General features: G+C 41.3%; 5 protein-coding genes and 1 long non-coding RNA gene across 12 annotated transcripts; 3 read left to right on the top strand and 3 right to left on the bottom strand.

The window, feature by feature from the left end:
* Positions 1-629: 629 nt before the first annotated feature.
* On the bottom strand, positions 630-7,703 carry LOC124314061 (serine/threonine-protein kinase Pak-like). 4 transcript variants are annotated; one of them, XM_046779064.1, is made up of 11 exons: positions 7,685-7,703; positions 3,885-3,956; positions 3,601-3,799; positions 3,002-3,167; positions 2,576-2,934; positions 2,303-2,499; positions 2,054-2,240; positions 1,792-1,984; positions 1,523-1,719; positions 1,312-1,449; positions 630-1,239 (listed from the first exon to the last, which is right to left on the bottom strand). In XM_046779064.1, the coding sequence occupies exons 2-11, from the start codon at positions 3,938-3,940 to the stop codon at positions 1,156-1,158; spliced, it is 1,776 nt and encodes a 591-aa protein (XP_046635020.1). In that variant the 5' UTR covers positions 3,941-3,956; positions 7,685-7,703; the 3' UTR covers positions 630-1,155. The 4 variants fall into 4 exon arrangements, with proteins under 4 accessions (XP_046635020.1, XP_046635018.1, XP_046635019.1 ...); XM_046779062.1 differs by lacking the exon at positions 7,685-7,703 and adding an exon at positions 4,214-4,306; XM_046779063.1 differs by lacking the exon at positions 7,685-7,703 and adding an exon at positions 4,079-4,249.
* LOC124314076 (probable protein phosphatase 2C 8) lies at positions 4,986-8,276 on the top strand. Its single transcript, XM_046779091.1, has 6 exons — positions 4,986-6,031; positions 6,684-6,993; positions 7,156-7,404; positions 7,501-7,637; positions 7,703-7,816; positions 7,878-8,276. Exons 1-6 carry the CDS (start codon positions 5,474-5,476, stop codon positions 8,130-8,132), a joined length of 1,623 nt encoding a protein of 540 aa, XP_046635047.1. The 5' UTR covers positions 4,986-5,473; the 3' UTR covers positions 8,133-8,276.
* LOC124314172 (activating signal cointegrator 1 complex subunit 1-like) lies at positions 8,181-10,114 on the bottom strand. Of its 3 annotated transcripts, none has more exons than XM_046779277.1 (8): positions 10,071-10,114; positions 9,703-9,852; positions 9,540-9,645; positions 9,357-9,466; positions 9,118-9,296; positions 8,930-9,057; positions 8,575-8,860; positions 8,181-8,464 (listed from the first exon to the last, which is right to left on the bottom strand). In XM_046779277.1, exons 2-8 carry the CDS (start codon positions 9,836-9,838, stop codon positions 8,336-8,338), a joined length of 1,074 nt encoding a protein of 357 aa, XP_046635233.1. In that variant the 5' UTR covers positions 9,839-9,852; positions 10,071-10,114; the 3' UTR covers positions 8,181-8,335. The 3 variants fall into 3 exon arrangements, with proteins under 3 accessions (XP_046635233.1, XP_046635232.1, XP_046635230.1); XM_046779276.1 differs by having other exon boundaries at positions 9,930-10,082; XM_046779274.1 differs by lacking the exon at positions 10,071-10,114 and adding an exon at positions 9,959-10,043.
* A 17-nt stretch (positions 10,115-10,131) lies between these two features.
* LOC124314321 lies at positions 10,132-22,398 on the top strand. The gene is made up of 5 exons (XR_006911128.1): positions 10,132-10,364; positions 10,520-10,615; positions 11,723-11,859; positions 20,859-20,865; positions 22,388-22,398. It is a non-coding gene; the product is annotated as an uncharacterized LOC124314321 (long non-coding RNA).
* On the top strand, positions 11,853-14,373 carry LOC124314092 (U4/U6 small nuclear ribonucleoprotein Prp31-like). The gene is made up of 8 exons (XM_046779120.1): positions 11,853-11,959; positions 12,033-12,302; positions 12,362-12,645; positions 12,718-12,887; positions 12,952-13,109; positions 13,189-13,479; positions 13,543-13,767; positions 13,829-14,373. The coding sequence occupies exons 2-8, from the start codon at positions 12,054-12,056 to the stop codon at positions 13,973-13,975; spliced, it is 1,524 nt and encodes a 507-aa protein (XP_046635076.1). The 5' UTR covers positions 11,853-11,959; positions 12,033-12,053; the 3' UTR covers positions 13,976-14,373.
* Positions 14,468-25,705, bottom strand: LOC124313998 (serine proteinase stubble-like). Of its 2 annotated transcripts, XM_046778936.1 has the most exons (10): positions 25,596-25,704; positions 23,797-24,559; positions 21,826-22,000; positions 18,281-18,823; positions 17,144-17,869; positions 16,015-16,097; positions 15,845-15,945; positions 15,499-15,770; positions 15,272-15,426; positions 14,468-15,151 (listed from the first exon to the last, which is right to left on the bottom strand). In XM_046778936.1, the coding sequence occupies exons 3-10, from the start codon at positions 21,926-21,928 to the stop codon at positions 14,993-14,995; spliced, it is 2,142 nt and encodes a 713-aa protein (XP_046634892.1). In that variant the 5' UTR covers positions 21,929-22,000; positions 23,797-24,559; positions 25,596-25,704; the 3' UTR covers positions 14,468-14,992. The 2 variants fall into 2 exon arrangements, with proteins under 2 accessions (XP_046634892.1, XP_046634890.1); XM_046778934.1 differs by having other exon boundaries at positions 17,144-18,823; positions 25,596-25,705.
* Between the last annotated feature and the right edge of the window lie 359 nt (positions 25,706-26,064).

Here is a 26,064-nt window from a genome sequence, read left to right on the forward strand (position 1 = left end):
GAAGCCGCCACCAGTTGGCAGCACAATGAGGTAGAGGGTAAGTTTTCAGCCGTTTCCCCATAAGTTTGCGTGGAACAGCTGACTACCCGCCGATGATTTTGTTAAATAGCAGGGGTTATTTGCAATATTTTTGAAAAACACTTAAAACAAAAAGTAATCAGAATTAAATTTCTGATTTTTTTATGTAAAAAAAAAAAAAAAAATACAATTTCGAAGAAAGAACGAAGGCAAATAACTTTGATACTCACGTAATATTCTATTCTCCCCTCCAAATTTTCATCTCGTCTTCACCAAAAAGCCCCCACCGTATACCGTTTACTATAGGAGTGATTCCATTGACAACTGCTAGATAAAAAAGAATTTCTGCGCCAAAAAAATAATGACGCTGTTATTATCGAGGTTGAGAATTAGGCTTCATTTAGCTCCCGTTTTTTCAGGCGTTTTTCCGCCGTAGGGGTTGCATAATGCTCTGTAATAAATCCTTCGGAGATAATAATACAAATAAAAAATCAATAGCTTACTTGCTGTTTTATTTTCAAAATCTCAAGCATTCTCAAGTCAAGTGTGATGAGAAATCTAAAAAGACTCAATATTTGCTCGCTAGAATTTGACTGTACAAATAAACTGAATGAATGGTTAAATGTTTATTTAAGTTACAATGCATAAAAAGGAAAACTTGAAGAATGTGATAATGTCAATAGATGCGCGATTGCATTTCCAAGTTTTCCAAAATCGTTATGTCAACAAACACGCACACGCGCTTAGGGGGGAGAATTGTGTGCGGAACTCTGAAGCTCCAGCAAAACAGAGACGACGAGACGGGGAAAGGATTTTAAAATGCCGTTTGTGGATTTTTAAAATTATGAAAGCAGTAGGCCACAATGAAAATTTCCCTATCTTTTGACCAGAAGTTAATACACTTCAATCAACGTCGTTTCAATAAAACAGAAACAAAGTCCAATATAAATCATTTTCATCTGTGAAATCTTCGATGGGCATTAGCAGCACGTAAGTACAGTCGTTCTTTGTTAGCTGTTTGCCTCTTGCTTTCTTTTAATCGTAAGGAAGAACGGAACAATATTATTTTCACCATTATTCAAGTAACGAACATCACTAAACACTACACGTAGCACAAAAGGGCCGAGGGCGGAAAATTCAATGCCCTTTGGCCGCTTCTTTGGCAGCTACGATTAGCGGGTAAAGACTGGCCAACGGACGGGCGAGTTTCAAGAATGGATGCTGAAAGACGAATCACAATATAACAAGAAATAGATATAATTTTCTATTAGAATATTTTGAATCGGAAATTACCTTCAACATTTCGGAAGAAGAAGCTCGCTTATCAACATCGACTTCTAAACAGCGATCTAAAAAGTCTTGAAAAACGGCAGACAATTTATCCTTGTCTTTGATGTCGGGTTTGCCATTTGTGGCAATCAGGTAAAGAGCCTAGATAAAAATATGAATGCTTTGCATCAAAACCAGTTCGCCATAAACAAATTCTGAAAAATGTGATTCATACTCTCAAAGGATTTTCGTTTAGGTACGGAGGTTCACCGTCAATCATTTCTATTGCCATAATACCCAACGACCACAAATCAACTTTAGGGCCGTACTGCTTACGAGTTACTACTTCGGGTGCCATCCAATAAGGAGTACCGACCATCGTGGTTCTTTTGGACTGTTCAGGACTGATTTGGGCACAGAACCCAAAGTCAGCTAAAAATGGAATAAAAGAAGGGCAAAGTTAGAAAATACGTTAGATGAGACTATATGTAGAAAATCTCCTACTGAGTTTGACGGATCCATCTAATCCGAGAAGAATGTTATCCGACTTGATGTCTCGGTGGATAACGTGGTTGTAGTGAAGGAATTCTAAGGCTTGTAAAACTTCCCGGCACACTGCGGCTATTTGACCTTCGTCCATGCACGTTTCGGTTACAACATCAGTCAAGGAGCCCCCAGGAAGATACTCCATTACGACCTGAAATACGAATGAATTATAAATAAAAAAAAAAAAAATCAACATTTATGTTGAAAATGGCTGCCTTACCCAGAGTTCGTCTCCAACAAGGTACGAGTCGAGGTAATTAACTACGTTAGGGTGTTTATTCTCTCGCATCACCAAGATTTCATTAATAATCAATTCCTTCTTAGGTTGCTGTGACAGATTCATTTGTTTGATGGCTACTTCTTGACCCGTTGAAGTTTCTATTGCTGTGTATACAGTTCCCGAGGCTCTAAAGGACATACAATTTCCACCATTGCATCATAGACGGTTGAATTTTTAAATGTAACTTACCCTTGTCCAATTTTCTCCATTTTGGTATATTTGCGATTGGGATCGCCAACGCTCACAATTAGTCTCAATTTTTCTAGAATCTCCTCGTCTGACATTTTTTTCTTTCGCGCATTCGGCGTTGGAGCATTTTTATTACCGTCCAGCGCATAGGCACCGTTGGTAATAGGCACCTTATGTTCCTCGATAGGTTTCGTATACTTTTAGCGAAGAAAACGAAGGGGATTATTATTGACAAAAGAAAAAAAAAAGCTTAACTTGTAAAAATCAATTTACAATCGATTTCGTTCGTTCTGGACGAACAGCCACTGGCGGAGGAGGCGCTTTGTCCTCACCGTCTCGTTCATTTTCCTGATTGTTGGCAAGGTCTGCAAGATGTTCACTGCCTTTATCGTCATCTCGCTCAAGACTGCCGATGGTGTCAGTAGCTTGGCTCGATTCTGTTTCCGGAGTAGATACCGAGCCTGAGCCGGATCCTTGTCGCCCAAAACTTGTAAGGTGAAGGGGAGTAGCCAAGCTATGTTGTGAGGACGAATGGCTATGATGACTTGGGCTATTGACCACTAAGGAAATTTTAGGACAAGAACTGTCAGTTTGTTGATATGTAGGTCTTGAATAAGGGCCCAAACCATCCACTTGAAGGACAACAAAATTTTGCTAAAGCGAGAGCATAAATAAGGCATTTTATATTATGGCTCTTACCCGTGCTTTTCTGCGTATGCGTTTCCATATACTTGGTTTCATTTCCTACTTGGGAAGAAATGTCGTACCATTTGAGCACATCAAGTACAGCTTGAGGATTTTTCTTTTGTTCCTGTTTGCTGATATTGGATGTTTGAAGTAATTGGGCCCAAGCTTGTGGCATTCCCTATATATGGCAAATTTGTCAAAATATAACATTTAATGTGATGCATGTGACATAAAATAGTAACTACTCATTATTCAACAAGCAGACTTAGCTTTATCATTCCTTACTTGACATTGCTGCTTGCATTCAAGAAAACACAATTACATTAATACAATTATCTGAAGGCTACACACACGCACACACATTCACACGCTAATGAGAACTTAATCAGCAGCACTACAATAAAAAATTATTTTTCTTTTTGGCTGCCATTCTCCAAACATAATTGGCCATTTTTAATTAAATATCAATAATGTTGTATGCCAAATAATGTTGGTTCATAAAACTAAACTTGTCATGATTTTAACTATAAAGCCATGCATTCCTAAACCATGACTCACAACGCCCAAGAGTATTTTAGAATTATTCGTGCAAGCATTTGAAAGAAATTTACCGTGAATTCTCCAGTGATTGCATCAAAACCAACATGAACGGTGTGTTCAAAATTTGTTGGGTAGGAAATGTTGGGCTTATCTGATCTATCATTGTTCTTCCTCTGAGGGACCTTAACTTTTAAAGTTTTCTTCTTTTCTGACTCAGGTTCCTTTGGTAAAGGTCTAAGGTCAACAGGAACAACAGGAACAGCTTCATTCCTTGAAAAAAAAAACAATACAAAAAAAGGTTTAGGGTGTTGGGTACTGTTGATTGGCAAAGAACCCAATTTTTTTTATTGCTCACCGATTGCTAGTCAGTCTGACAGGAGGTGCAGGTGGCTTATCCTCTTCATCTGCCATTTTCACTAGTTTTCACCTTCTCACGATAAACAAAATGACGAAAAATAAGACTTCAGTTTGTTTAAACTGGACGAAAATACACAAATATAGTGGGTGGAGAGCCTAACTCTATACTATCAACAGAAAAACTGAGAAAACCTGGCAATTTGTTTCACTTGTGAGCAAAACTAGAAGCTTTCAGGTTTCAGATATCCTTCTTATCTATTTTCAGAACAAACCGTAACTTTGCAAATGAATCGAAAACAAGAAAATCGTAAGGAGAAACACACATACCACCCACAGACAGAACAAATTACTCTGACAGTCTGGTCTGTAATTTTTTTTTTTTTTTCGTCGCTTGTGGAGCAGTATCGATATAGACTTAAATCGATATTTTCACTCGATAGTGCTATTTGAGCCCATCCCGATAGACACATGCAATCCATATCAAATGGACAGCACAGAGCGGATATTGCGCTGCATCGAGAGCCTACGAGCTTCACACATGGAACCTGATTAAATAGAAAGACCTTTGGAACTTGGACTAGCTAATACGATATCCGCATCGTATTCGGCACGCATACAGCGTTTTACTTTTCGTGAATTCGTAGATTTCACAGCCTTATTATAATGGAAATATTGAAAAAAGAAAACCCTCGATTTCAATTGATTTTTTACGTGCATGGTTATTCTTCATGCAAGTCCATCATCGATATTCGTCACAATGATCAAGATGGAATGATTGATGTTGAACGTCGACCAAATAATTACCGGATATAACGCAAAAAATGCATAATCGATTTTTTTTATACTTGTCTCGGTAAATGTGGAATCAAATATTTTTTTTTTTTTTTTTTTTTTTTTACTTTTAAAAAATTCAATGGAAAATCGTTATCGCATTAGTATATACAGGACGGGACACGGGAGGACGCTTACGTGGCTAGTTGCTAGAAGCAAACGAGGGGTCACAAGGAGTCGGTTGATAAGCTTTTATCGCTTGTTGGACGCCACTTGACGATTGACGAACAGACGATAATCAGGTAAACATTGAACAATAGTTGTTTGTTTTTTAGAAAACAGTTGCTATTACTCCTAACATTTCTTTCTGAAAATGACTGTTAAGCAGAATCAATTTGTCTTTTCAAAGTAAAACAAAATAATTTCTCAAAACTCAAAATTCTAGTGGGAAAGTTTTGTGCGTTGATATGTGAGCAGAATCGGAAGACCGGGCGGGGATAAGTGGGCGGCTTTTTCCTATCTTTTTTCTTTCTTTCTTCTTCCAAGTTCTTGCTACCGAGGTTAAAAATAACCCCTCTTCTTTCTGGCATTCGACGTTAAGTCTGGAGAAAAGACTTGTCCCGAAGAAACGTTAGCAACCAACCACACATTTTACAAATTCAGTTTCAAGACGGAAAGACAACTGTTCCCAGCGGCTGTAGTCTCGTCGTCTCTTGCTTCCGCTTCCGCCTCTTTTCCCCTGTTTATTGTTGATTTTTGTTTTTCTGTGCAAAAGTGCTTACTTCTCCACCCATGAAAACTTACTGAGCCACAGCCATGGATGACTCTACAGAGTCAGATGTGCTCTACGAGGCCTGCTCGATCCTGATGCGACTATCGGCCCGTTCTATTAAAGGAATACGAGCCGATATCGATCAAATTGAATTGCCAAACTTGTCAATCGAATTGCAAAATTTGGTGGACGAACCGCTCGTGTATGGAGCCGACCGGAACGGCAGCAGCAACAGTTTCAACTTCATACCCTTGATATTGGGTCTCTTCGCCCTTGGTTTGATTGGGGCGGCTGCACGTAACGAACGCATTCAAGGCTGGACTCTGTTGCTGTCAAGAATTTTACGAAAGCTAGTTCGAAAAGTGAAAACGTATGTCACCAGGATGATCCTCACCCTTGGACCCGTTCGCAAGGGCGACTTACTTAATTTACACATGAAAAGCCCCGGCTCTACGTGGGATCTTCGGTCGACTTCGCAGCAATCGGCTTGTTTTGCGCTACAAGGCAGACGGCCCAAAATGGAGGATCGATTCACTCTGGTCGAAAAGCTGGGAAACACGCCGCTCAATCTCTTCGCTATTTATGACGGTCACGGAGGCGAAGTAAGAATGCAGTTTGTCTGACGAGGTTAAACACCATTCATCTGGTAGAAAAAAAAAAGATCCATTTTACTTTCATTAGTGCCGATATACCTAAGGCAATCCATCACCATTTCCTAGGAATAACATTAAGAAGAGCCAGCTGTGCTCTCATCATTAGAGTGGCACTGCGGGCTCGTTTACTCATTGAACCAGTTCGAACGTGAACCTAGTTTTCTTGACGTGAAACATTCTGTATTTGTCGTGGGGGATTCGTTGCTGGTAATATATTACTGAGGGAAAGAAAGTCAAAATTGACAGGAGGCGCTATCTTGTATGCATACACACACATGACATACATAATGCGTCTTGCCAAGATAAAAAGCAGCTATTTTGGTCAAGTCCCTGCAGAGAGGCTGTTCCTTTCTCTTTTGAGGTGAAGATATTTAAGTCTTCATCCCCTCCAAGAGCAGCTCATGCCGTCATAAAAATTTCATGTCCTCCTTCCAAAATAGCATTCATTTACCCTTTGAAGAAATGAGGGGCCATCTACTGACTTCGACGACCTATTTGTTCACATGGCTTAAACATACCCACATCTATAATTTTTTAAAAGCACACTGTACCATGTAGGGTTCATGAACTAATGGAATGTCAACATTTGTTTGTCGTACAGTTTGCAGCCGATTTTGCTCAGCGTTGGATCGTGAATTGGCTGGAGAAACGATCGGGGAATTACAAGACTAAATCGTCGTTGTACCAACAGCAACCGAGCAGCCCTACTTCCAACACTCATCAGGATGTTAGAATAGAGGAACCAAACGCCTCTGACAATGCGTCCGAGACAGCTTCATCGGATAAAAATGGAACGACAGAAAAAGTAGTCCGCAAAAACAGCCTGACCAGCCAACTACAGGAGACGGGCCCCACATCCGAAATGACTAAAACCCCGTCCATGAAGAAAAGGCAGCAGTCACAACAAGAAGGTCTTGTATCAACATTTACACCCGCGTGCATTCCAATAGTTTTAAAAAACGTATACAAGTAATTTGAGATTTGAACTGATTGACTGGAAAGTTGAAACTGGCTATACTCATTTCAATTTCTCATAAATAATAAATATAAATTGTGGGTGATATTGCTTACAGGTCAAGGGGAATCGCCTAGCGGTGGTAGCATGCTGAGGCGCGGAAGTAGTGGGAGGGAAGCTATTAGAAGCCTGGAATTAAGACGAAAAAGCAGCGCACACAACACTCGAGTCAATCTCTCGACCACTTCAAAACGTCCATCACTCGTTCCAAGTGGAGAATTTGACCTGTCGAATGAACTTACGACGGCTATTATGGAATCGGATAAGGCCCTGCTGGTCGAGGCCAAGAAGCGCAATGACGTGGCAGGTACCAACAACGTCGATTTAAAAAAGAAAAATATGATCCTCGCAACTTCGTATATACAGCAATACTAATGACGCATTACATTCTACGTTTCTAAAGGTAGCACCGCGTTGGTTGCAATCTTAGACACGGCCAGGGGACAACTGGCGGTGGCCAACGTAGGAGATTCACGAGGCATACTCTGTGACACTAAAGGAACTGTCATTCCTTTGTCTTTCGATCACAAGCCTCAACAGGTGAGTCAATTTTCTAAAATAATTTGAGGGCCAGCGGATCATCTCACCTTAAAATCGTTCAACAGTTGAAGGAACGGAAGCGCATCCAAGAGGCCGGTGGGTTTATATCTTTCAACGGTGTGTGGAGAGTAGCCGGAATTCTAGCAACTTCTCGAGCTCTAGGCGACTTCCCTCTTAAGGTATGAAAAACTAAGCAATACTCAAAAGACAAATAATTTGAGTTGAAACACAAATTTACAGGATCGAAAACTCTTGATTGCGGAGCCAGACGTACTTTCTTTTGATCTTTACGATCTCCGACTTCACCAGCCTAGCTTCCTTATCCTTGCAAGTGACGGTCTGTGGGACGCTTTCAGCAATGAAGAGGCCGCTTTTTACGTTCGCCAGCGACTACACGAACCGCATCTTGGCGCCAAGAGTCTAGCTATGCAAGCTTACCAGCGGGGATCGGTGGATAACATCACTGTTCTGGTAATCAACCTCAGCAAGCTCTAAAAACATGAAGAATCCCGTCCACATAAAACTCATGAACATTATTCAAAATTCACCATTCATCACTTTCCATATATTGACCTGATAGACGACACGACATTTATGTATCACCATTTCAACTCCTTCAATAAATTCAACCTAAAAATAGCTTTCATTGGTCAAGAAGCTGTTGTAAACATACCAAAGTGATTGATGTTGGATGGAAATCATAAGTCTTGATTCAAAGCCATTTGTGAGCTAGCTACGTAATATTTCGTAGATTGGGAGGTTGAATATCGCTGCGAAAGATGAATGTCATCGACTGTCACAGAGCCGAAACTGTAATCTTTCCAGTTCTATAAGAGAATTATAAGCACATACAAAGAACAAATATATAAATACATAAATCCATGAATATCAGAACATTATTTTCATAGCTAGTTATTGTTATAGAGATGTAAATTACCTCCAATATTGGCTTAGCATTGAATGTGGAACGCACATTTTCTTCTGAATCATCTTTAACTTTGAATAGTGAGTTCATTAGAGTAGCGTGCAGCTTCACGCGTTCATACTGACGATCCAACAAGCCATCAGCTTCCAGTGAATTCACTACGACATCTGCCAATTGCTGAAGACGGCCAGAATTTTCAATGCACCGCCCGTACAGGACATCTACCTTCGATGGGTCGTCGTTCATGTACTCTACTCCTCGAATTTCGATTTCAATAGGAGCTGATCCAATTATATCTCTTAAAAGGAAAATGATATGATTTCACAAACGACGACGACCAGATAATCCAATTTAGGCTACTCGTTACCTTATACGACTTTTGCAATTTTGGAGTGATTGTGCAGCTTGAATTCTGTCGTTGTTGGTGAGAAGCACTAGGGTTCCAATCGTGAAATGAAGTTTATCAGGATTTTGAAATAAGTCATCTTCAATGGCCTAAAATATTTTCAAACCGTAAATAAGAAAACATTTTTTTTTCTGAATTATTTTACTTACACCTCGCGAGAATCGAAGCACATAATTTTTGAATTGGAGAAACCGAATTTTGATTTCAGGAGTGGTTAGAGGTATTGACACAAAATGTGTGAACGGCATTCGCTTTCGCGCGTTCGTTACTATAAGACTGATCCGTACAAACGCAGATGTGACGTCCTTAGGATTCATCCCAGTAATAGCTAAATGAGAAAAACTACATAATTCAATTTATAGGAACACTTAATTATTTTGAGTTGTACCAACATCCCCAGATTGGCCTTTCTTAGGAATAAATAACTGGACCCTGGTATCTCTTTCAATTTGCCGCTTAGAATCTCCGTTTCTCCCAATTATTTTTGAATGGTATTCACTGGGATAAGGATTTTCAATAGATCATTAGTAAATATGAACTGAGTCCATCACACACATTTAACAGGTCTTACCTTGCTATGTTCATCTTTACACGAAATCTTCCATCTCCAAGTTGCTCCATTGGTACATTTGCCAATTCACAAGCATCCCCTTCGTCATCATACTCAGAAGTTTCAACTATTAAAAATTTTGAACTAATTTTAAAAATTTTAAAAATTTAATTTAATTATATACATGATCCTAGATGTTTTCCTTTCTCTTCAATATCTGTCAAAGGAACATTATTCACATCAGCATACAATGAAGAAAGTGGATTTTTACGGTAGCATCTGTTATCAATCCAGATGAATTGAGGTTGAATTACATCCATGTTTGAGTTCAAATCTAAGAAGCAGAGTATTTAAATGGTACAATTTAATAAGAATAGATGAATGTCACAGAGCCAGACTTAAATTTATTACTTGAACAAAGTTCTAGCTTGCAATATTACATTTTAAATCATAATGTATAACGAAAATTTATCTCTTATCTTTATAGACATAATAATGGTTAAAATAGCCAACATTTATTAACCGAAACTTAAGAACTAAAGAGAGGTCTACCAGCAAGCAGGAGCTGAACAGAAAAGCAAGAAAAGTTCGAAAATAATAACAATAGCAGACGATTGTTGGGGTGTTACTAAAACGCGAAGCGAAACGGCGGAACGCGAAACTCCTAAAACGCGAAACAGTGGTGCGAAACGGTCCCAAAAATTTTCGGGACCGTTTCGCAGTTTAGGCGCTAGAGGTCTTACTAAAATGCGAAACCGTAGACGCGAAACAGTCGACGTCAGTCGTCAGTGTATTGTTAAAAGTAGTCGTCAAAGTGTCGAACTAGAAGCTAATAAAAAATTGAAAGTAAGTTATTTTTTAAATTTATTTATTTAAAGACGAGAATATAATTCAAAAATTTCCGTGTAAAAGTTCTTCGTTTCGAGAAGTGCATATTACTGTTCTACACAACATTTATTCATTATGATTCTTATTATTGATTATGACAATTATGATTCTAGCCTTCTAGGTTATCACTTCTCAGCTTACAGTAAGGGCACACTGCCAATGTGTGTAGTTGCATGTAGAGGTCATTCATGGTCCTGTTAAAACACAAAGTAAGTTCAAATATTTCATGCATAAGTTTCAAAAGTTGTATAACTGTTTGCGCGTGTATTTTCTTCGTTGCTAAAGTTGCGTGAAGCGTTTGCTTTGGAAAGCGCGACGACCACAAATATTTACTGGCGATTACGTAGAAAATCCAGCACAGGGCACGATACATTTTTTTTTTATGCTAAGGTTGACATTCTGGGTAAAATCTCACTTGAACGACATTTTTATCGAAAAACGAAGTAGAATTGTCTTTCTCAACCGAATATAGCATTTTAAAACTTAACAGCTATCCGCCTTTTTATCTGAGATGGAATCTCGTTCCGTTATTTCATCATTCATGACATCGCAAGTAGCGTCAGGAGGGAAATCTTTTCTCGTTCAGTTTAGATTGAAAAAACAAAACAAAAACGAAGCATTTTACATTTTCATAAAGCTGAACGGTACGCATAAAGCATTTGCGTGCCATACGTGAAAGCTGGAGTTGAAAATTGTTGAAATGTGTCCTTAGTGCCTGGCAATTTGTTCATTTTTTTGTCTGCTTTTAAAGGAAAGTAGAGGAAAAAGAGAATTTATACTGACACCGTCACATATTGGCGTGGACGTATGGATTAGATTGTTAACGAATCACGCACGTCCGCCATATATGGCGTCACTAAGCGTCCCTATCGTCTCCTCGGGCGCGACGTATGAAATTGATCAAACAGATATAATCCATTTCTTTTTGTTTTCATAGAAAACATACTTGTGTGTTATCACGCGCCTTCTCTCAACGCAAATGAAAAATATTACTACATGTTCCGATTTTGTCTTCACCTTCGAATTTTGTCTTATTTGGCCGACTTCCCTTGACATCAGGGTCCTTGGGAACAAACTGGAGGAATCCTCCTCTCTCAATTGCGTAGCATAGAAAGGAAGTTGTAACCGCAAAGACAGATTCGTTTTAGAGGCTCTTTTTTTTTATCTTGATTTAATTCGTTCGGATTCGTTCGGAAGTTGTAAGGAGCGGTTTAAAGTAGTTGGGGGCGTGGTAGTAAGGGTGTTCAGAAATTTAAAAACAGGAAATTTTTTATATTTCACAAATCAAAGGTTTCGCAAATGGTTTCGCACTTTAGGATGCCCTTAGGCCATTGGACCCGCGAAACGGTCCCCAATTGTTGGGACCGTTTCGCACCACTGTTTCGCGTTTTAGGAGTTTCGCGTTCCGCCGTTTCGCTTCGCGTTTTAGTAACACCCCGATTGTTGCACAGTTGTAATAGCGAGGTATGGCAATGCTGATTTTAGCAGACGGTGTTTCATTTGACGTTTTGTGTACGCACTTTGACTTGAAAGGACCGTTTTCAATTTAACCGGTAAGATTCACTACCTTTGTTTGAAATAAAATGATCAAGTATGACCAAATATTTCTTTTAATTATCGTTAAAGGTTACAAACACTTTTTTCAAAATGTCGTTGGCTGATGAATTACTTGCTGATTTGGAAATGGATGATGGAGATGACGATCACATCATGGATCAGCTCCCAGAGCCTATGAATGAAATAAAAACTGAAATCAAACAAGAATTCTTTGTTGCACCAGTTGCAAAATTGACTCTCGATGATGTGTGTAAACTAAGAAACTCACCCCAGCTTGTCAGCATTCTAGAACAAATTGAAAAATACTGTGAACAAAATCGTACATCAGACAATATTCAGGTGAGATATCAATAGGATGCTTAGTTGAAAATTTGTGCAACAATTTTTTATTTTTACAGGGACCAGTTGAAGCTGATCCTGAGTATCAGTTGATTGTAGAAGCTAATAATCTAGCAGTGGAAATCGACAATGACATTATTGCAATTCACAAATTTGTAAGAGATTTGTATGCCAAAAGATTTTCTGAGTTGGAATCATTGGTAGTGAACCCACTTGAATACATCACTACAGTCAAAGAGCTTGGAAATGAAATCAGCCAAGCCAAGCACAGTTCAGTTTTGCAGCAACACCTCACTCAAGCAACTATTATGGTTCTATCAGTAACTGCCTCAACAACTCAAGGGTAATTTGTGGTGAAATAGTTTGTTTTAACTTTAATGTAACATTTTCCATTTTCATTCATTTTATTTTATAGGAAACCCCTGGACTCTACGGAAATGGACAGAGTCATGGAAGCCTGTGACACTGCTTTGGAATTAGAGAAATGTAAATCCAGAATCTATTCTTACGTGGAAAGCCGCATGACATTCATTGCACCCAATTTGTCCGTCCTAGTTGGGGCTCCAATTGCTGCGAAGCTAATGGGTAAACAGTTCGTGTTTTTATAGCTCAAGTAAATATTTGACCAAAGAGACTTTCTTAATTTCAGGTGTGGCCGGTGGTTTAACAGCTCTTTCTAAAATGCCATCATGCAACATTCAATTACTTGGCAACCAAAAGCGAACTTTATCCGGATTTTCACAGACAGCGACCCTGCCTCACACGGGTTTTATTTTTGAATCGCCTATCGTACAAGATACTCCTCCTGTAGGTTTACCTGGAACCCAGATCATATTTTTATGAATGAACTAAATTTTTTTCTTTATTTGTTCGGCTTTTGTTGCAGGATTTGAGACGTAAAGCGGCTCGCTTGGTTTCGTCAAAATGTACTCTGGCTGCCAGGGTAGATGCGTTCCATGAAAGTGCCGATGGTTCTGTCGGTCGCAACTTCCGTGAAGATGTCGAACGAAAATTAGATAGACTTCAAGAGCCTCCACCCGTGAAAGCAATTAGGCCTTTGCCCGCCCCGCTAGAAGCCCCGCGAAAGAAACGTGGTGGAAAGCGTGTTCGCCGAATGAAGGAAAAGTACGCCCAGACCGAAATGAGAAAACAAGCCAATCGCATGACCTTCGGAGAAGTATGTCGATTTCCCATTAATAACTGGGTGTATGCCAGCGTAACTTATTTTATTTTTGTGTAGATTGAGGAAGATGCTTACCAAGAAGATTTGGGTTACACCCGTGGTATGATGGGCAAGGGCGGACCAGGACGCATCCGAGGTCCGACCATTGATGAAAAGACAAAAGTTCGTATTTCAAAGGCCCTCCAAAGGAATCTGCAACGTCAACAAGCCTATGGAGGAGCAACAACTGTCAAACGTCAAGTGGCTGGTACAGCTTCCTCTGTGGCCTTTACTCCGCTCCAGGTATTTTATGTCATCTACAGTTATCAATTGTTTCGATTGTCACACCAATCTTTTGACGCAGGGTCTTGAAATTGTGAATCCCCAAGCGGCTGAAAAGAAAGTCAGCGAAGCCAACATTCGGTACTTTTCGAACCAAGGTACATTCTTCAACGTAAAAGACGTCAGCTCAACGCCATTACCTGGAGCCAGTTCAATGAAAAAAGAATAAATCGCGATGACCCCCATTTTTCGCATTAGGTTTTATTCCGCTCCGTTGTCTGTTGACTTTTGGGGAGAGTGTATGTATGTGTGTGTCATCCTACAGAAATGTCCCGTTATTTTTTTTCTTTTTTTTTCATGCACACGATTTTTTATTTGCTGATTGCACTTGAAAAGATTTCATACACCATGATGCTTCCTAGTAATTTACGAAGATTGCGAAAAAGTCAACAAAACAAATACATCGTCATTCAGGAAAGAATAAAAGTAGTACAGCGGTCTGACATCACACGCGAGGTCTGTACACATGGTGACATTGTCATCACCATAATCATAATAGTAGTAATATTATTATTGTTTAATAATAATACTAGTAAGGCATCGGAAAATGTTTATGGTAGAAATAAATGTCATGAAAAAGGGAGTGGGGAAGGAGATGAGCAGATGAACTTTAAATATAAAAAGGCACCATTCGCTAAATTTTTACATCGACAAAGTGGTAGGGAGCGTAAGATGGACAGAGTCGATCAGGTTTAAGGGGTTAACTGAAAAATTATGTGTCGAAGGGTGAAACAACGTGTGAAGGCTGTTTTCTGTTGTTCTCACCACTGATTTCTTTCACACCTCGAACGGAACAGAAAAAGGGAGAAAACAAAAACCAACAAAAGAAATAGAATGAATGAATGAACAGAGAGTGTCGCGAGAATGAAACTCGAAATATAAAAGAATTGAATAATAAATAACAGAAAGGAATGCTGGAAAGGCAGATAATTTAAACAAAAATGTGGGAGAAACAACCATAACGGTTTCGGATGTATCTGGCTCGATCCATCACTGGGCGTCGTATATATTCCGTCATTTTTTTTCCCCTAGACGCAGATTTCTTGGGGGGGAAAAAACAACGACGGGAAGACAAACTTTGTCGTTGGCGATGTTGTCGAATTTTGTTTTTATTTATTTGTTGAACGCGGTGCGATGACAAGAGGCCATTGATCCTGTCCCCCTTCCCGTTCGTTACAGTTGGCTTTTAAAAGACGATAATTTTGTCGATCCATTCACGGAACTCGCTAATCCTGGTGTAGACTCCGGGTTGATTGGCCTCAGCGCACCCAATACCCCAAGAAATCACACCGGCTAGCACCCAAGACTGTTCTTCCTGAATGACCATAGGTCCGCCGCTGTCACCCTATTCAAAGAAAAAAAAAAAAAATTAATGAGTTGCACCGTTAGAAATCCACAAAAGGAGAGGTCACTATGTAATAAATAAAAAACAGGTACGTGTTGGTCAAGAATATAAGAGACTTACCTCGCAAGAGTCCCTTTTGCCATCCGCGTAACCTGCGCAGATAAAGATGTTGGGAATGTGTTCAACGTAGCCAGCCCGTCGGTACATGTTCTCACAGTCAGTGTTGTTAATGACAGGAACGGAAACCTGCTGCATCTTTGATGGTAGAGGTCCATCTGAATAATTAACGGTTTTAGTTGGCAGTTGTCTTGATTCATTTTTCAAAGTCGCGTTCCAAATATTCTTACCTTCGTAGAGGCGTCCCCAGCCAGTGACATAGGCCGTTCTTCCAACGAAATCGACTTCACTTGGAGGTGGCAAGCAAATGGGGACAATGTTGGGCTGGAATCGGACCGGGTCGTAGAAACGAAGTAGGGCGAGATCGTATTCAAAGGTGCGTGAATCGAACTGCGGATGAGAAGCGACGATCTGCACTTTACGTTCAATGTAAGGATACTCTTCCTCATCGGTGGCCAGATCGTATTCGCCCATTCTCAATAGCAAGTCGTCCGGTTGCACACTATAGGGAGAAGAGGTTAGTTGTAATTGGGCCGTAAAGACATAAACTCTGGACATTTCGTTGGTTATATTTACTTGTCGACGCAGTGAGCTGCAGTGATGGCCCAGTTTTCGTTGAGCAAAGCGGCGCCGCACTTGTGCAGGAAAGTGGCCGTTCTCCATTGACGAAGCGAAACCTTAAGTTTGATATCGACCATCAATACAACCGCAGTTTAAAGAAAGTTGGACTCGTTTAATAATCTTACTTGCCACGGCCACTGGCCGTACTGAGTTGTTGTACCGCCGACGATCCTGGCAGACGGGTATTGGTATTTGGGCCGGCCGCAAACTGCTCCACATCCACGTACCAAAAAACAGACCAATATAAACACGTTATTAAATATTAATCGGGGGGAAAACCGACAGCAACATTGTTGTCTCGATCGAATCAAGTGCATGTTTAAACAACAATACAAGTAAATAAGCTACTGGTACGACTCGACTACGAGTCCAAATGGCCGATAAAATCGGGTCTAATAGCTGATCGGTGCAAAACAGCGATTAAATAGTGAAAACAAGCAGCTTTCTCTCGTGTAAGGTGAAATCAACGAAAGCTAAACAACTAAATAATAAAAGCTGTAAATGAAATGAATCAGAAATTCAATTATTTAGATTACCGGTAGGCCAATGACCAACGAAAATGGACGACACTTTTCACTGTCCTTCATTAAGAGAGAGAGAGAAAATAAAAAAAGAGAAACACTTGGAATGAAAGAGAAGAAAAAAAGGAAGTTGTAAATTTTGCACTCGAAGATTATGTATGAAGAGACCGTGAGCAATACGCGCACCGTCTGTTGGGCTCCCATTTGTGTCTGTTTTCTCAAGTCTCTCCAGTCGAGCGAAAAAAGCCAATCACGACATTCCCATGACATTGAACTTGAAAAAAAAAAACTTAAAAATAAATGGAGATAGAAAATAAAGAAAACGACACGACTTACATAAAAAAAACAACGACGAGAAAAATAGGAAAAAAGACCAACGGCGTAAGATAAAAGAAGAAACCAAGGGAGGGACGAAAAAGAAAATCTCGAATAGAAAGAAGAAGATCCATCAAGTACTTTTGCTATTTCTCAGATTTCTTATCTTTTACTTTTTTTTTAAAGCGACAGTTAAAATAAAATCCCCGAATAATTTAAAAGACCTTGAAGAAATGTTTTTTTCTTCTTCCCAAAAAATGTGAGCTCTTTCCGGAGAAAACATGAAGAGACACCGGCAACAGGTGCACAGTCCCTCATTCCCTCCTTGGGAGATTATTAACGATCAATGGGGACGACGACGAAAAAGAAGAAGAAAAACGCCTCAAAGATTACAGGGAAAGAGATGCAAGTGTCAAACCTTCGCGGTAATTCTGAAATTGAACAGTCGGTCCTTCAATGGTGTCATTCAGCTCGGCCAAGGTCGTCGACACGGTAGCTGGTGTAGTTGTTGGTTCATTGGAAACGGGTTCCGCAGTCATTTCCACGATGGGCCCCCCTTCTGTCGTTGCGACGGACGTTTCCGGTTGTGAGGTGGATGGCTCTTCCGAGATGATTGAAGTGGATGGCCCTAAAGTTGTTGTTGCAGGAGATGACGAACTACTGGCCGGGGCTGGGGTAGTAGCCTCCGCTGCAGTCGTCGGACTTGCAGTCGTACTGGTAGTTTCCAGCGCAGCCGACGGACTTGCAGTCGTGAACGAAATAGTAGTTTCAGGCGCAACCGACGGACTTGTACTCACAACGACGGTGGCGGTTGTCTCTGGGACGGCTGCGGTGGTTGTGTCCGGGACGGCTGTAGTGGTTGAGGGACTTGCTGGACTAGTAACAGGACTCTTGGTAACCGCTTCTGCAACAACAACAACAACAGCGGCGGGAGTAGTGACAGCCGTCTCCGTCGTTGTCGTAATCGGGGCCTGAGTTTCGGTTTGAACTGCAAGGCTGGAACCAGTCACAACTTCTTCCTGGGTAACATCTGTTGATTCCGGTCCAGTTTTGGTCACTTCTTCTTCTTCTTCCGTCGCGCCGACAGTGGTCACTTCCACCGTTTCTTCGGTGATGGATGGAATTTCGGTTTCCACATCGGTCTCTAACGAGACGGACGGCAAGTCAGTGACAGGTTCAATGGTAGTGAGTTCATCCTCTTGGTCCCCTTGCGGCTCATCCGTGGCGGTAGACTCTTCCGGCGACACGGGTGACGCCGACGAGCTGCCAACGGCTGTTAGTTCAGCTGGATTGGTTAAACCAGGCGTGGGAGCGGCGGCGGCGGTTGTCTCCGCCTGCGGTGCTGCAAACGACACCGTCGTGCTGGGTAAGGTTGTGGTAGTAGCAGTGGTAGTGCCAATTTCGGGAGTGGTAGTAGGACTAAGAGTGGTGGTGGTGGTAATGTCTAAAATAATAGCAGCAATGGTGGTGGTAGGTGCAGGTGTAGTAGTAGTAGTAATAGTAGTAGCATTGGTAGTTTCCTCAACAGTTGAGGATGTGGATGGTGAATCTGTACCTATGGCGGGCTGCTGTGTGCTGGCCTGTACTGTCGTATGCGCCGCTTCCGTCGAGCTGGACGGATTTGCCAAAAGAGTCGACAGCGGAGTGGAAGCCAAAATCTGCGCCAAGGTCGGGTTTGTCACCTCGCCAACGGTGGTAGACGCTACGGTTGAAGTTGTGGTTACCGGTGCGGATGACGTTTGAGTAACGCCCAATGTCGGCAAGGCGGAAGAAGCCGTCATCGTGGTCAAATCAGTCAGAATGTTGGGATGTTGCGATGTCGTCGTCGTCGGCAAGGGCGACACGGGAGCCGATGGCAGTGAAGAGGAGAAACCCAAATCGTTTCCACCATTGAATCCTTCGGTCGTGGCGGATGGGAAGGCCGGGAAGGCCACATCATCCGACGGAGCGCAACACGAACCGAAATAGAAACGGTCGATGCAGGTGCCTAAATGCTGGCCGTTCATCCTCGTGCAATCCATGGCAAACATGCACGTCCCCAGCTGACCTGTTTTAGATTTGCACGTGATGGGTCGGATGTTCCTCCCGAACGGTGAAACTAAACAGATAAAATGGCAAAATAAAGATTAGCATTTAGTCGTGATTGCCTAATTTTAAGAAAAGATTATAGCATCGTTAAAAATAATCGAGTTTAAATAGAAAATAATGTTGGTCGTATAGAGCCTAGTAACGCCCTCTTCTTTTTCCGTACATCAAATAAGGGCGTGTGTGACTGGGTGTTGAGTGCCCAAATGCACGTAGGTACCGTTAAGGCCGTCTCTCTCTCTCTCTTTGACCTCCTATTGGCCTTGACTTGGTCATTGCCTCCCATTTGCCCAGCTACGGTGCGCCAGCACTAACTTATTCGACCCTCTTCTTCTTCTTCTTCTCTTTCTTCTCGTTAACTTTGGTTTTCCCCTTGGAGCCAAATGAACCGAGTAAGTGACTTGCATTCAAAAACCGAGATGGTGATTCACCGTTTCTTTTTTCTTTCATCATTTTTTCTTTCGCCGCTGCCGGCTATTTTCGATTGTGTGGAATAACCGGAGATATGAGAATTCTCGCGCACACAACAGAAACTCCTTTTATATATATAAACCATGTGTGCCAACTGATTGAATGCGTAATGAAGGTGCGGCGCATGTGGGTCACTTGGTCAGCGGTCATTGAGATGGAGTGCTCCCTGCCTCATATTCAACACGCAATGGGTGCGGAAAAACATTTAAAAACAAAATGGAAAAGAGTTGCTCCTTGGGTGAAACTCCCTCCTACACAATTACATCATCATTTCACCTGCGTAATATTTTTTTATGGCGGTCGACCTGGATTTCGATTGACGACGCGGAAGTCGCGGGGGACATATATTTCTTTGGCTGTTTTCTCTTTTTTAACGCCTCCTTTTTATCAATTCCAAAAATTATTAACAAGAAGAGAAAATGCTTTTCAATTTGCCAACAACACAGCCGTGTGTTGCTGCAATGCTGATATTCTACGGGGAAATTGGGGTTTTTTAAATTCCAGGACCCCGAGCAATCCGGATTCGCTGAGACGGCGTTCCAATTTGTATTCGTAGAAAAGTGAAAATTTCGAAATGGAAAATAAGACGAGGGGGATGGGGAAAAAAAAAGATGAAAGGTCGAGCGAGTCAACAACAGCCACATGGAGCGACAGGTAGATGAGAAATTCATAAAAAAGACTCTCTCGCGCTTGAGGTGCTCATCAAAAGTGGCCGGGTCTCTTGCCTCCACTCTAGACGCAGTGCACCGCAGAGGGCACTGACCTCAGCCTATCCAGTCTCTCCCCACAGGTTGCCGGGCAAAAAGGCGGTACTATTTCAAACGCAACTTGAGGCGAAGAGAGAAAAGAAATACCTACGCAGGTGGGGGGGATTACTCTTCTTGTCGACTAGACTTAACAAGCAAAACAACATTTAGATATATGAACGGGAAAAAGGAGAAGAGAAAAAACTTTTGATTTTTCTCTCTTTATCTTTTCCCTTTTCATCTTTTTAAAGGGCCACAGGAGACGGAATTCCACCATCGCACGGCGTAAGGAGCAAAGTCAAGGTGGAAGGTCAAAGGATCACAAGAAGCCGCTGATTATTAGCCGATCCGAGAGGAGAGAGGGCAAACGAAAAGTGAGAACGCCAAAAGAAAATGACATCGTAAAGGCGTCGGTTGGATGGGGTTAATGTTTCTCTCAATCATCATTACATCCTTGTGCAATCATTTACGGTCAATATACGAATTAAGAAGTAAAAACATGGAAATTCCATTCTAGTCTAAACAACCATGACGAGTCGACGATGGAATAAGAAAATCAAATAATAAAAAAGTTTTGTTGATTCCGCATTTCTTTCTTGCGTGAATAGCCGCCGCCCAACTTTTTTTTTTTTTTTGACGTCACGTTTCTTTCCATCCACTCAAGTCAGGTCTAACGGGACCCGGAGATTGTCTTTATTTTTCATATCAGGTATATCAGGACGCGTGGTATTCGCCCATTGTCATTGCATCACACGTTTTGTTCTCTCCACTTTTCTTTCTCTTTCCATACAAGTCTGGTAAAATTGTAATAGGAAAAGGAACTTTCACGAGTACCGTCGTCTTCCGGCCCCATTTCAGACCTGTCTAGTTCCTAATATTAACACATCGCCCTCAAAAAATATAAATTAAAAAAAAAAAGAACGATTTCGTCACGACTCCTTGCTGACTTGTTACAACTGAAAAATCGGCAAAATCTTCCGGCTGGTTAAAAAAATAAAACGGGGCTAGGATCTGGGGGTTTTTCCTGTAACGCATCCGAGTCTTTTTCTCTCGCAAACTGTCGTGAATTTTCTCGACAGAGATGGATACAAGAAAGGAAGAAGAAAGAAGTTGATACCAAAACAGAAAGAGAGAAAGGGATGTACCGTTAGTCTCCCTAATAGCGGTGCCACGCAGGAGGTGGCTATTGTGTATGTACCGCTCTGAAAGTCTTTTCAACACACACACACACACACGGGGTGGATAAGTAGACAAACACACCGTGGGGGCTTCTCCTTTTGGAGCGACCTCAATTGAACCAGCTCTACATACATATACACCGCATCGAGTCCTACAATGTAGTTATATAGCAATATATTTATACCGCCACGTAATTGCGTGAATGTCTCTCTACCCGTAAGGAAGAGATCCACTGCGAATTAAGAGCCCCTCGTTTTCTCTGTGTTTTGTCTTTTCCGTGTCGGATAGTAATTCACAAGGAGAAAACAAACTAATTCGCCGAAAAATGAAGTCAGACATTTCCAGGTTACCCCAATGTCTCTGCGTGAAGGAACTCAATTGCGACCGGTCTTTTCCATCTACACTTCAACACCTTTATTGCCGCCGTTATTATCTTTAATTGTCGTGTCGTGTTTGACGACTGCTGGCGTCGACTTTATTTTTACAGTAATTGCCAGGAGGAAAAAACAACAAGAGAATAATCTACCAATCTAGGCTGAACTAAATCAACATGAAAATGTTTTTTGTTGTAGCGCCGAGAATAAGACAATAAAAATAAGAAGAAAATATGTTTACTGACTTGCTGGGTTGATTGACACGGGTCCTGCGTTTAGAGGTGCGATCGTGAGCCAATTCAGGGTCACCGTCACCAAGATGCACCACCGCACTCCGGCCGCCATCATTCCTTCTTGTTAACTGGTTCGAATCGGTGCTAACACGTCGAGGTACTTGATCGCGATTGAATAGAAGGCGTCCTGTTTGGCATAAAACAAAAAAACAAATGAATAATGTTGCAATTATTGTTATAAAAGGTCAAGAGATGAATATGGCTATCAAAGAAGAACGAGTCTCAAACGAGTTCAGCCTAATTACGTATGCAATTTTCAGCGATGGACGTATAAGAGACTAACAACATCACTACTAGCCTCGAATAGTTAGTAAAAGGCCAAGGCCAAGCCCAACGGAACCCAATGGCAGTACAGCAATAGTCGCCTCCTTCTCTCCTTATTGACGTCCGGCTCCCGGTTCTGTCCGTCCACCAAATATATGTGTCACCCGCTAACGCAATATAGCCAAAAGGGGAGCCAGTTCCTGGACGCAAATGCATTCCCATTTGAACGTGACAAAAAAAACGTCCAAAGGGTCAACGTAATCATTTTCTCCCCTCGTTTCTTTTCTCTCTCTTTTTCGTTCAAAATGAATTATGCATTTCTCTTTGGCAATGTGTTGACACGCCTTCACGCACTTTTGATATGAATACACGAAGATGACGCAATTGACGTCCGCCCATTCGTTACACTTAACAGCAGCTCTTTCAGCCGCAATTTTCCGCGGCCGACTTGAGATCATTAGACAATAAAAAAAAAAAGATTAAACGAAAGAAGAAGAAGAAGAAGACAAAAGGAAGAAATAGTAAATAATATGATGACGGCCGAAGGAGGGACAGGACAGCTGGAGGCCGCCAGCCTCGGGACTAGTCCTGCCGCGCGGTCGATGTCCGCACTGTTTCACACACACGGCAACAAACACAAACATGCATGCGCAGCACACACAACGAAAAAGGCAACAGACGCGCGATGCGGCCCCACGACGTCGTCGACGCTTATTTTTTTTTTCTATACTACCAACATCTTTGCCGCACTCAACCTTGAAAAATTATTGTGGCTTTTTTTTGTTGTGTTGGATTCGTTCTTCCTAGATTCCACTGCACCATACGGATGATGCGCAATCTATTCGGGAGGATGATCCATGTACCTTGTCTCGTTGTTTGGCTATTTATTTTCACTTTTTTTCTTTTCGTTTGGCGGTCACTCTTTTGTTCGGTTCGTTCAAATCACTGCGCGCCCACATATACACGCCTCCTGCAACTTCCGTGACCAATGTCTAATCTTATACCCCCCGATGTCGTGACAAAAACATTACAACAATAAATGAGAATCTTTTCAAGACCGAAGAAGAACGTATTTACAATAGACTGCCAAATTCTTTTCTTTAGCCTTCCTCTTGTGTGTGTACTACGTGTGTCTGATTACGAAGCTCTCTTGCTGCGGAAGAATCTGCTGTGCTTCTACTGCGCTGGCCAATGGCCCGACACTCGGCGGATCATTGAATGCCAAGCCAGCCCTGAAATAGAAGGTTCTTCTTCTTATTATTCTTCTTGCAGCTGGCACTCTTTTAAGTAAATCCAAAAAAACCGGAATTTCTTAAGGAAGATGATGAGGGCACAAAAAAAACTTGTACCACATTCTTAACGTGAATTCAAGCGACGCACTGGAAATAAAAAAAAACGAACGACACCACCGACGCTGCCCGTCAGCTACGACGGCGAATATTATACGCACGGAAAAACAGAAAAGGTCGACGATAGCGAATAAAAAAAGACAAAATGAAAAAAGAATAAGACAACAAAAGAAAAATAAGGTCCGAATCAGAAGGAAAAGAATATGAAAGAAAAAAACAAAATCACATGCAGCTGGCGTCCGTGTGTCGGATGCTATATAGTATGGACTCGTAGACTACTACTACTGGCTACTGGACAGAGTTCACTCACCCTGGGTTTTTGGATACGCTAGCGCGCTCGTGTGTGGTGGTGGTGGTGGTCGGTGATGCAAGATCTCCAAGTGGTCAACCCCTCGTCTTTGGCGTGACCAAAGTTCAAACAGTGGAGGTCGTTTCCGGCACACCAGGACGGCGAAAAATCTTTTGGGCCAAGGAGAAGAAGAGCCGCAACGATTGAATTATATCCACTGGACTCGCTCACTTTTGGCTTTGGCGTAGACGTCTACGAATCCATCCGTTGTAGGCGAGTGAATGATATCGATCCTCTCTTCTTCTTTTGCTCAAATGACTTGGAAAAATCCGGAAGGAATAAGAGGAATATTATCAGATATTGGGAGGGGGAAATAAGGTGCTTGGTATCAGCAGGTGAAATGAATCAAGAAGTTGGGAGGAGGAGAAGAAGAAGAGAGCGTGTCTCCACCGGTCCGTAGTTGGACACTGACTGGCAAAGGCAGGCGGTTCGTACGCTTCCCAGTATGTTGTTGAGCTTTCTTTCGTCGAGCTTTTACCTGGCCGACAGGTGGAGTTGTTCTAAAGAATCGGCAAGCCCCTGGTAGCGATTTTAGTCTCTTCTTCTTCTTCTTCTTTTCCTTCTTCTTCTTCTTCTCCCATTTTGTTAAGCCTCTTCTTCTTCTTTGGCGATGGGATGGAGGCGTGGGTCTGGGAATGCGAGCGGAGAAAATCTACCTGAGCGGAACCGGCTTATTCCAAACAAGACAGCTTATAAGCGATGCACCAGAGGCGACGGAAACGCACTGATGCAAAAAAAAAAGAAATAAATAAATGAATGCAATATCTATCAACTACAAAGAAGGATCTTAAAAAGAATAATAATAACTTTGAACAACTGTGGAAAGAAAAACCGGAAAAACCACATCGTGTTTTGGCGAAATCGGAGAGAAAATCTTATGTGTGCGTGTACAACCCACTGCGGTCGTACGGATTTCTTTGTTCTATTTGTACATATATAGGATGGCGAATAATTGATTAAAATTATTATGCGTGGATTGATTTGTCCCCGTTCGTGAACGATTTCCGACACGGGTTCAGATTTTCACTCGAGACCCACAAGTTTAGATTCCCAACTTTGTTGTGGCGGAAAATTGCTGTAGGGGCTTCAATGCTTCATACATATTCCAATCTCTCTATCGCGTACTTTCTTCACAGTCACCCGAAATCTCAGAGGACCCCAAGTTAAATGGCCGGCCGCGCTCCACAGAGGATGTCGACCCTTCCATGTTTTTTTCTCCAGGGGAAGATTTTGTTTTTCGTCATAAATTAACATTTTGTTTTTGTCCTTCGACAATACAGAAACCACAGCAAAATAGGAGAGAAACACTAAAAAGACAACTGGTTAATCATTTTTTCCTTAAATGAGATATATATGACTAAAACGACTACACTTTTCACTGTGTATGTACGCTCGCCTTTTTGCTGTTGTTGTGGAGGTACTTTTAATAGCACAATCCGCTAGAGCGTAATAATGAAATGCCCTTTTTTTTAACTATTCAGTTTAGAACCCATCTGTCACATTTTACGTTCTAAACAAAAATTGGAACCTTTTTACTTAACTTAACTTAACGTTACTACACTGTTATACTGTACTGTTACAATTGTTTCATTTTTCTTTTACTTAATTTCCAATAATTTAGTAAAGTAGTACAGTAAAGTAAGCTTAGTATTTCTCATAAATTGCTACGCTGAACATCAAATGTTGTAATCTTAACATTAATGGATAAAAGCTATCTGTAATTACAATAATATAAGCCATGCTAGAAATGGAGAACTTACCAAAAATTGCTGAAAAACATCCAGTGGTGGTCCATTAGCCACGTGCATCAGCAGTCGTGAATAAAAAACCGCGAAAATGAGCACCATGATGAACATACTGCTCCGTCGACGACAATCAGCTGAATGAAATGTCCTGATAATTAAAACCAGAGCTGTGTTGCAATTTTAAATAATGGTGTTTTTTTTTCGAAAATAAATACCGCAAATATTTTAAAACAAAAGGCCTTTATCTACAGACTAATGACTATTTTTTAATAATTTTGGTTCAATTATAAATCAATTAAAATTACATTAATCATAGATCTTGAAAACGTGGGTGGGTGAAAACGTGGAATTGAGGGGATGAGTAAAGTTTGAGAACGAAAATAGTGGAGTGGGATGGAAAGTGGCAACTGCCAATTAATTCTTTTTTACACTTTTACAGAACCTCACCTTTTTATTTCTCTGTTTTATTGTAGACTGTACTATT

The sequence above is a fragment of the Daphnia pulicaria genome, chromosome 10, assembly GCF_021234035.1.
Source record: "Daphnia pulicaria isolate SC F1-1A chromosome 10, SC_F0-13Bv2, whole genome shotgun sequence".
NCBI classification, from domain to species: Eukaryota; Metazoa; Arthropoda; class Branchiopoda; order Diplostraca; family Daphniidae; genus Daphnia; species Daphnia pulicaria.